Source organism: Condylura cristata, unplaced genomic scaffold (assembly GCF_000260355.1).
Source record: "Condylura cristata isolate star-nosed mole 26May11 unplaced genomic scaffold, ConCri1.0 scaffold00022, whole genome shotgun sequence".
Classification (NCBI taxonomy): domain Eukaryota; kingdom Metazoa; phylum Chordata; class Mammalia; order Eulipotyphla; family Talpidae; genus Condylura; species Condylura cristata.
The window spans coordinates 7,124,510-7,135,079 of record NW_004567123.1 but is presented as its reverse complement, the minus strand read 5'-3'; the positions used below and the strand labels follow the sequence as shown (position 1 = coordinate 7,135,079).

Below are 10,570 nucleotides of genomic sequence, written 5' to 3'. Positions count from 1 at the left end.
CAGGGGAGAAGGAAGGGTACGTCTGAGAAACATACATAAAATCTAGATATAATCTTTAAAAATAAAAATCCTTAAATTTGTCACACATATGCTATGATAAGGAAAGGTAGCTCTTACCATTCACAAGCGTTATGAGGGAAAGGAATGCCACACGGTCGCGTACAGATGTTTCCTTTCGCGCCACAAGGTGTGCGCAAGCGCAGAGAGCTTCCCAGCTCACCCATTGAATACGGCGGGGCATCGATCAACTCCATACTCAGCTTTTGGACTTGTCGGCACTCGATTGAGGCTCCTGGGCTTTACTTCCGGTGCCTGGTTCCGTTTCCGGCTTTCATTCTTAATCGGGAGTAGGCGCAGACTTTAGGTGAGTTGGGGCACGTTTTCCCTCTTTCCGTTTTCTAGGTTGCGATTGCCTCTGCTCATAAATCCTCCAAGGTGGGAGCCGCGAGTAGACGAGGCGGAATGTTGAAACGCGGACGCGTGCAGCCGAGGGTTCGCGCAAGGCTGCTCTAGGCGGTGAGGAAAGGATGGGCACTGGCGAGGTGGCTAGCAAGGCCCGCAGCTCTGGAGCTTGTCTCTGTTTTTGGCGGTGGGTCGTGTGGCCGCATGTTTGGGTTTCGGACTGGTTGCTTGGGTGAAAACGCCTGTCTTTGAAACGGGAGTTTCACAGACTTACGAGGTGACGGGTAGATAACTAATGTCTCTTTGCTTGTGCTGGACGTTACTAGCTCTCTGTGCTTTCCGGAGTTTCTTTTAGGATTGGGAAATCGACTCAGTAGCCCGGGCCACCATCAAGCCTCACATGAGATATTACAGGAGCCTCCTTTCTGATTTCTTCTCATTATTTTGACCTATCACTTACAATTTGTTGTCATCTTCGCGACTGCAGCCCACTAGGTTCTAGTTGATGGAGTGGCAGGTCTCGTAGTGTTATCTATTACACAAGCACAATCCCTGTCGATAGGCTCTATCTTTGTAAGTCATCCTGTACGTTTTTTTAATTGAAGGGATATGTGAGATATTCACAGCAAGCTCACAATTTGCGGGTAATGACAGTTAAAAAATGAAATGGTGTGCTAGATGTGAAAGAAAATTGCACAGACTGAAGATATGGGCTGACTTCCCAGGATTGTTGCTTTATTAATGCCGTAACAAGCCCCTTAACCTGTGCTAGCCGTTAGTAAGTTATTTTAAGTGCTTTCTGCGATGCTGGAACTAGATGCTACAGCTTTATGTCATTTAGCCCTCTGATTTCTTCTGGATAGATGCTGTTACCACCCTCATTTTAGTGATGTGGGACTGTGAGATTAAGGAACTTGTCTTCAGTCAAGAACAATAAAGAAACATAGGAAGGGTTTCAATTCATATCTGGCTAGTATTAGATTCTGAGCTCTTAATCATTATGCAATACTGAACACCACTTTTTCGATCTAATTACAGTTAATTTCGAAGTCAGGATAGCTAGTGATGGCATATCTAAATAAAGTAAAAGTTGTGAACGTGCTTGGTAAACTTCATTAATGTTTTAAATCATTTAAAGGGGATACGTTTGCTAGTGTTTCATTTTGGTTCACATTATTCGGTTTTAAGACTTCATTTAAAATAGCTACTTCATAGGCCCTCCCTGGTGGCGTAGCGGGTTAAAGCACAGCACTGAGAATCTAAAAGCCACTTCCGCATGAATTGAGTTCGATTCCCGCCTGCCCTGGAGGTGACCACATGGTGTGGCAGACCTCTCCTGCCTGCCCGCTGCTCCCCTCAGCAGTGTACTTCGTCGATCTGCCTGTCCTGTTTCCCACTCTCTGGTGAAGCCTCTCACCGCCCCTGAGCCTCTGGCCTGTACCCCAGTTCTGTATGCACAAATAAATAAATCTTAAAAAAAAAATAAATGTACAGCACAAAATGTTATAATCTGGCTACAAGCTGGTGTTTTGTCAAGTTTTGAGCCTGAGAACTGTTTGGTTAAAAGGAAGCCAGCAAGTGCTGGTGAGATTTTAAAGAATACTGCCAAACTGGCCCTCTCTGGTGGCACAATGGGTTAGGACGCAGCACTGCAAACCGGGAGCAACCACTTCAGTGCGAGTTGGATCCCCCACCTCTGACGGGATCCACATGGCCTGGCAGACCTCTCCTGACCCCGCTGCTCCTCTCAGCAATGTACTTCGTCAATCTTCCTGTTCTGCTCCCCACTCTGTCTCTGGTGAAGCTCTCACCACCCCTGCACCTGTGGCTTGTACTCCAGTTCTGTATGAATAAATAAATAAATCTTTAAAAAAAGATTACCGCCAAACTGATTTTGACATTTGGGATTGAAAGAAAATTGAAAAGTCTTAAGCTGTGTCCTTAGGCCACACTACATATGAAATAGTTTTCCATATTTATAATGTTCTGTCTTTGTAGAGTGTGTGAACAATTGAACCCATAACATGGATATCCGACCAAATCATACAATTTATATCAATAATATGAATGACAAAATCAAAAAAGAAGGTAAGTGCTTTTAAAAAGTTGTTTGCTCACAACCAGTGTATGTTTAATTATTACTGTCTTAAAAATTGTACTGCTTCAAAATTGCTATTTAGTCATCTTTCTCAATGTTTGAAACAATTATTTATTCCTTCTTTTATAAGAATGTTAAGACTTTTAAACAATATAAGCATGTGGGGTTTGAAAATTTTTGGGGTTAGTTTTAACTAATAGCTAATGGTTTTAAATTATACTTTCAGTCAGTCAGTGGGAAAGGTATAATATTACACTGTGTAACTTTTGGTAGTGGTGGGGGTGGCACTCAGTGCAGTATTATTTTATGAAATATTTGGCCTTTTTTTTCCACAAATAACTTATTCTCCCTTTAATTTTGCACAGAATTGAAGCGATCCCTATATGCCCTGTTTTCTCAGTTTGGTCATGTGGTTGATATTGTGGCTTTAAAGACCATGAAGATGAGAGGTCAAGCCTTTGTGATATTTAAGGAACTGGGCTCTTCCACAAATGCTTTGAGACAGTTACAAGGATTTCCATTTTATGGTAAACCAATGGTAAGTTGATCTTATTATTTGGGCTTTAATTGCCATTAATAATGGTATGGTAGATTTATAAATACACTTAAAACTGTGGCGGTTGCTTTTAAATATGTATTAGAATGAGTTTGGGTTATTTTATAGTAATTATTTTTATAGAATAATTAGTAGAGTTTATAATTCACTTAATTTGTGATCACTCAGTCATATACAAAGTATAGTAAGATACAGAATTTTAAAAAGGACAGTATAAATAATTTTCTCAAAAAATTACACATTAAAATAACTCAGGAGGTTGATAACAAAATTTGTGAACTTGTAAAACTATACATAACAAAAATGGATCAAGGAGAAAATCTAATCCGAAGTTTCAAAATATATCACTGTGAAATACTGTGTTAGCTTTGAAATGTTGATAAAGCAGTGACCTAGGAAAAATTTATAGGTTGGAATTTATAGATTTATTAGAGAATAATAATAATGAATGGAAATGAAATAGTTGCACATGGAAAGTATGAAACTTGCAAAATGACATGATGGTCACATTTAGCTAGTGAGTAAAGATTGGATTGTGAAGAACCACCAGTGAAGTAGTAAGGAGTTCTGCTTGGAGGCTTGAGGACAGTCAAGAGATGGTAAAGCATTTGTTCAGGTGGAGACAGAATAAAATAAGGAGTTCTACACTTGTACACAGTGCTTTGGGTGTGGATTCCATAATGCTTTACTTCTGGAATTGGAGATGTAATGGGAATGTAGGCTCAGAGTTCAAGTGCCTGAACTGAGTCCTCTTTCTGGTTCTGCTATTAACTACCTTTGTTTAGTTTTACCAGCTTTAAATGTAAGTAGGTTATTTTTAATCTGATTCAGAGGTCAGCAAAGCCTCTGTGAAGGACCAGATAACTAAATTTTTTAGACTTTGTAGGCCACATATGATTTCTGTTGCATATTCATTTGTGTGTGGGTGGGTGTGTTGAACAACCCTTCGGAATTTTTTAAAATAAAATGTTCTTAAGTCATAGACCATATACAAACAGGCCATAGGCTGGATTTAGACTATGGTCTATAGTGCACAGTACTGGCCTAATTCTTTTATTTTACAAATGAAGAATCTAGATTATATTAATACAATCAATGTCAGTAGCTGTCTTCCTAACACCCAATAATTTTTTGTTTCATTCAGAATTAGGGGTCAGGACATTCAAAAAAAGGGCCAGATAGTAAATGTTTTAGACTTTACAAGCAATATGCTCTCTGTTGCAGCTACATAATTCAGTCTTTATAGCAGGAAAATCACTCATAGATAGTTGGCAAATAAATGTTTGTGGGTCCGTTCCAGAAAGACAGTAATTAAAAAAAAAACAGGCAGTATTGGCTGTAGTCAGTAATTTCAGGACTTTTGTGTGGCTTTGTTTAATTCAGAGCTGAGCATTTTTTCTCTGTTAATGGAGCAAGTTTTCTTCTCATCCTCTATGCAGCTCTCCTTTTCCCATCACTTCTAGGTGACTGGGCATCATCTCTTTGGGACAGTCTATCCCAGAAATTGGAAAACAGTACCCACATATTGTAATATTTAGTAAATTTGTATTTCTTGAAACTAGTTTACCTTTCTTAGTATGAAGAAATAGCATCAATGAGATCTGAGTAGGCAGGGGCACAAAACTGGGTTTTAGTTAAGTCTCAAAGTATTTTAATATAAAAGAACAGTTTCTTCCTTTAGGAAATGTTTTCCTGACTTGAAATGACAAGTTTGCATGTGCCTATTAAGGAAAGCTGAAAATTTCTTGCTATCTTTGGCAGTTTACCTTGCCAACTACTAATTTTAAATCAATGGAAAAATTCATTAGGCTATTTTCATATTAAAGATATTTTAGGAGGTCCGTTTTTTGACTTCAGAAACATAGTAGATACTGCCAAATCTCCAGTATCTTGGAAGAGGAAGAAGTTCTCTTTGTATTTATTTCAAGTGGTTTTAGTAGTTCTCCTGTATAACTCCAATATACCAGATAAGAAGTGACAAAAATTTTCTATAATTTGAAACTCAGAGTACAATTTTTCTTTTACATTCAAGGATATTTGGTGATTTCAGTGGCAAAAATACCTCAGTAAAATTGAACCATTTCCCAAAAGGCTTCTACCCTGAAACTTTTGGCATAAATGTAGCTCTTGCCCTTTCTCTAAGTTGTGGGGGGACTTTTCTTCCTCATCAGTATAGTCTAGACCAGTATAGTTTTCCAACTCTGGCATTTTTGATATTTAGAACTATATAACTTCTTGTTTTGTGAGGCTGTCTTGTTCATTGCATTTAACAGCACCCTGGCCTCTGCCTTTATATACAGCGTCTCTTAATCATTCATGCCAGCTTGTCCATTGGTGGAAAGAATTAACTGACTGAGAACTACTGGCTTAAACCAGCCAATTAAGAGTGATAATTGAGATCAGATTTTCACAGCTATCTTCAAACAGTCACCCAAGATCTGTTTAGGTCAGGGAGAAGGTTGAAGACCCAAGAGTGGTGGGAGGGAACCCCCAGGACTAAGTCAGTTAGTCAGAGCTGTCAACCTTTTCCTTTTGATTTGATGCTGGCAGGAATTAGCTCATGTAGAACTGCCAGAGAATGTTTCTCTGGTAATGAGGTGTAGCAGCCTGCTCCCTTCTCGTTTCCCCAGTGTATTTATTTCTGGCTGAAATGAGAAAAGAAAGAATTACTCTTGGCTTTGATAGAGTCTTTGCTTTTTGAAGGCCCACAACACTTCAAATTGTCAATTGTTTCCTTCAGACTGAGATCAAATTCTAAGTACACAAAACAGTTTTATCTAGTAACTTGCAGGCTATTGTATTTTGATGTGATCAGAGAGGTAGTTTTGATTTTTTAGACACTAGGAAAGAAATGTTTCCTTGAAGTAAAAATTGCAGTTTACAAATGGACATATTCTAGCTGTTAAACTCTGAGCAAAACCTTTGGGCCGGTTAATTGTTACTGACTCGAGCTGTGCCATAGTGAAGTACTCCATAGCTAGGGACTTTAAGCTGAGGCACGTGCACCCTGCCATTCCTTTTGTGCTTGTCATAAGTGTAGTGTTTGGCCTCACAGTTAAAGTACACGAGGCGTTGTCCTAGTTCAAGAAGCTTTGCGGCACTTGCTGTTGCTCCGGTGCACACTTTCCGCCAGCTGTGACAGTAGGGCTGTGTGGGCAGCCTGGTTGCACTAGCAGTGATGCCAGTGCAGCTTTCGTCCTTTCAAAGCATTTTAAATATAGTTGATGCCACAATTAGTCACTTCATTTAAAATCATAGATCAGATTCAAAAGGAAGTCGTTCTTTACCACTTTAACTTTGGAAACAACAGCACCTATATCACACATTCCATAGCCAGTGGATACATTTGTCCCTTCTGTTGAGAGTCCCTGCTAAGGACTCAACAACCAGTGTTGTCTTTATATTGTGTTATCAAGTGGAGAGAAGCAGTGATACAGATACTTCAGTCTTGGTTTTCCCACAAAAATACATGGTTTCTCTTAATAAATGCGGTTGAATCTAACTTTGTCTAAGTGGTGAATCGTAAGCCATGATTTATTAATACTTTAATTTGGCATTCTGTTGTTAACAGATTTCCTTAGGGATGTCTTTAAAATTAGTTTTTATTGCATTTGCTAATGAAATTTGAAATATTAATGACTAGGATAAAGAGCCTTCAGCACAATGAAAGTAACCTGTTTCCAAACACTTAACAGCGAATCCAGTATGCAAAGACAGATTCTGATATAATATCTAAAATGCGTGGTACTTTTGCTGACAAAGAAAAGAAGAAGGAAAAGAAAAAAGCCAAAATTATAGAACAAACTGCATTGACTGCAAACAAAAAGCCTGGTCAGGTAAGAGTAGCAAAGTTCATTATTTTTTTTATGTTAAAAATGTGATAGGGGTATCTGTGTTCAGATAGGTGATTTTTGAGGCAGGTGTGCACACTGTGTGTTTGTGTAAAAGAGATTTTTAAGAATAGTTGTTCTAAAATTTCAATATTAATGAAACAAATTAAAATATGCCTTTACTCATGCAGATTTATATGACGTCCTTTTATTTAAATTTACATGACATTTTTATCATTAACAAAACCACTTGGTTTATTTCTCAAGTTCTGCTGCCTACAAATAATACTGTAGATATTATCTTTAATCAAAGCTGCTTTCTTTGAACAATTCAGGAATTTAAATTTAATTTAAAATACCATATTGAAGTGAATTGTCACCCAAAAAGTAGTTAACTTTTGGTTTCAAAAATAATTAGAAATCAGATTTACTAAGTATAATCTTGACATTTCTCTAATTATTTTTTTAAAAAAAGGAAAGAAAATCTGGTCCTTAGTTTTTCTTATATATTTCACCATAATTTTAAAGCTTGGTGGTTTAGTTTTTGACATAATCCTGCTCTTTAAAGTTTAGGGCTGAACGTTTAAAAAATATTTGACAAATTCAATACATGAATATTTGAGTCAGTAAAGATACAGATTCTTAGAGTAAAATTAAATGAAGTTTTAAAAATCTGTTTAATATTTTTATATAGTAACTATAAACATCAGCCTTTTTTTGAAGTATTGGCAATTTTAACTTTTTCTGTTCTGTTTAGGGAATGCCAAATTCAGCTAATATGCAGGGGACTGCAGCACCAAATCCTCAGGTATTTATTTTTTTCATGTGGTACTTAATTGCAAAATGAAATTATAAAAGAGTAACAATAATTATAACCTACATATCTCTAGAAACTGAAAATAATTCCGTCTGTAAACACAGCAGATTAAATTATATGACATTTTTATCTAGGAACTCATTTCTCAAAGCATGTTAATTTTCCTTAAGAGGGAGAAAACAAATCTTGGCTTTATTCCTTGCTTTCCATAATGGAAAAGATGAAGCCAAAATGCCAGATTTTAAACTCTGTGAAGAGTGGGAGCAAAATTGTTGTTTTCCCTACAACATTGTTTTCTTGATGATAGCCCAGGGCTTCTTAGAAATAAGACTTGCAGAACTGGCCAGCCATGCCAGGTGGCTAGGACACTAAACCATTGTTTCTTGCGAACTCCTACTCTGAGTATATATGATATATATTGTTTTACTGTTACCCTTGTTCCAGTTCACAGATATATTTAAGTCTCTTTATGTAGGTGTTTTTAAAATTCTTTACCAGATCTCCTGTTAACAGCCTTAGTTATGTACTAATTGCTTCATTGGATGCTCATGTCTGAAAAGATCTTAAATCCAGAAATTTCTTTGCACCAGTGAGGTTTTTCTCCTTTGATGTCTATTTGCATTTTCTTATTGTCTGTATTTTCCTCTTTAACTTATTCAACGATTATAATCCATTTCACAAATGCAAACACTTAATTCTCTAAGCCTTAAATTGTCACTAATTGTTCTTTACACTTTATCTTTCTCTTTCATGAAACTATCTTAAGACAGAGAGGTTCTTTTCCCGTATACAAGACCCTCTCCCTAAAATTTTCCCCCTAAGTTAGGGTAAAGTGTCAATCACATGTAATTTAATAGCTAGTAACAGTTCTTATTTCTACTTGCATATGACTAAATGCTGTGTGTCTTATGACTTATTAACTGCAAAAAACACTGTAAAAGATTCTGTTGATTCTCAGTGGTAATCATAATAGTTCTACATTTTCTAGGGTTGGGAGATAAGACTGTGATACAGAGAAATTGAGTATCTGGATGGTACTACTTGAGGAACTAGCCGAGGAGGGTGGGTCACGTTATTACCTTCTCCAATTACTGGTTTAAATATTCTTGATCAAATACTTAAAAATGGTACTATTTGTAATTGTCCAAATTTTTATTAAGTTATTTGAATGCTTCACTCAGTTACTATTAGATTCATACTTATTTCTCTGGTTTCATTCTATTTTAGCTTTAGTTTTCAGTGTAGTATGATATTTCATAAGACTTAATGTACAGGAATGTAACTCCTGAAAGTAGAAATTAGTAAGAGCCAAGTGACTTACAAGACTTTTTATACAAAGCTAACTTTGCCCTTTTTCTTTTTAATAGGTCCCTGATTACCCTCCAAACTATATTTTATTCCTTAATAATTTACCAGAAGAGACTAATGAGATGATGTTATCCATGCTGTTTAATCAGTAAGTTTTTCATATACAAGTATGTATTCTGAGCACCTTCTGACAGGACACACATTAGCTCCTTGATTGACTCCATTTGTGTTATCATACAACATCCTTAAAGGTTCATTGATGTGGTCAAGGATTAGTTCGGCATGTAGACCAGTCTGCAGACTTAGCAAATACAAAGCCAAAATAACTCCTAATGTTTGAATCATTATTTCTATTTGTTGAGTAAAACAGGAAACAGAGCTTTGATACGATGATCAAAGTAGAAGTAGCTTACATTATCCCTGCAGTTCTGTCATGGCATTAGTTTTATTTTAGGTTCTTTCATCCTACTCAGGATTCTTTCTAGGATTTATATTTTTCCTGTACTAGTATCTGAAAGTTGCCTATTTAAACATAAAAAGTAGATGTTTTTTTTTTTTTTTAAAGATTTATTTATTTATACAGAACCCGGGGTACAGGCCAGAGATGTGGAGGGTGAGAGGATTCACCAGAGACAGAGTGGGGTGCAGAACAGGCAGATTGATGAAGTACACTGCTGAGGGGAGCAGCGGGTGGGTCAGGAGAGGTCTGCCACGCCATGTGGATCTCTTCCGGGACAGGCGGGGATCAAACTCATATGGAGTGTCTTACGCTTAGTGCAGTGCTTTAACCCGCTGCGCCACCAGGCAGGGCCAGATGTTTATCTTTCTGATAATTTGTGTATTGATATATGTGTGAATTGTTTTTCTTCTTGTTTACAGGTTCCCTGGTTTCAAGGAAGTACGTTTGGTACCTGGAAGGCATGATATTGCTTTTGTTGAGTTTGAAAATGATGGACAGGCTGGAGCTGCCAGGGATGCATTACAAGGGTTTAAGATCACACCATCACATGCCATGAAGATCACCTATGCCAAGAAATAACTTTGGGATAGTTGTCTTAAAAAGGACTTGATGTTATTTAGGGTTTTTTTTGTTTGTTTGTTTTAAATAACATTTGGTCAGGTTATTTTTAATAGTTGACCCAGAGTAAGCGATGGGGGGGCATAGAGAGAGTGAAATTTTTGTGAAGGATTAATAAAATTGCTAGTATTTCTTAAACCTTGGTGAGCTATGAAATACTAAGGCCTGAATTTTGTACAATAAATTTTTATTTGTATTCTACACATTCATAATGCTTTATTGGTCTACTTTCCTATCATGAAATGCTTATTGCTATTCTAGAACACATCTTAAAGTAAATGCAACAATAGAATGTCTAGTATTTGAGCAGCTAATGGTCAAGAAACTTTAGACCTTTTTTGTTGTTGTTGTTGTTAAAGATTTATTTATTTATGCATATAGAATTGGGATACAAGCCAGAGCTGCAGGGGCAGTGAGTGGATTCACCAGAGACAGAGTGGGGAGCAGAACAGGCAGATTGATGAAGTACACTGCTGAAGGG

The 10,570-nt window shown here is 37.0% G+C and overlaps 1 protein-coding gene across 2 annotated transcripts; it reads left to right on the top strand.

The window, feature by feature from the left end:
• Positions 1 to 297: 297 nt before the first annotated feature.
• On the top strand, positions 298 to 10,298 carry SNRPB2 (small nuclear ribonucleoprotein polypeptide B). 2 transcript variants are annotated; one of them, XM_004687155.2, is made up of 7 exons: positions 298 to 364; positions 2,401 to 2,490; positions 2,866 to 3,038; positions 6,752 to 6,892; positions 7,644 to 7,694; positions 9,071 to 9,159; positions 9,891 to 10,298. In XM_004687155.2, exons 2-7 carry the CDS (start codon positions 2,427 to 2,429, stop codon positions 10,048 to 10,050), a joined length of 678 nt encoding a protein of 225 aa, XP_004687212.1. In that variant the 5' UTR covers positions 298 to 364; positions 2,401 to 2,426; the 3' UTR covers positions 10,051 to 10,298. The 2 variants fall into 2 exon arrangements, with proteins under 2 accessions (XP_004687212.1, XP_012583527.1); XM_012728073.1 differs by lacking the exon at positions 298 to 364 and adding an exon at positions 403 to 516.
• The last annotated feature ends 272 nt before the right edge of the window (positions 10,299 to 10,570 follow it).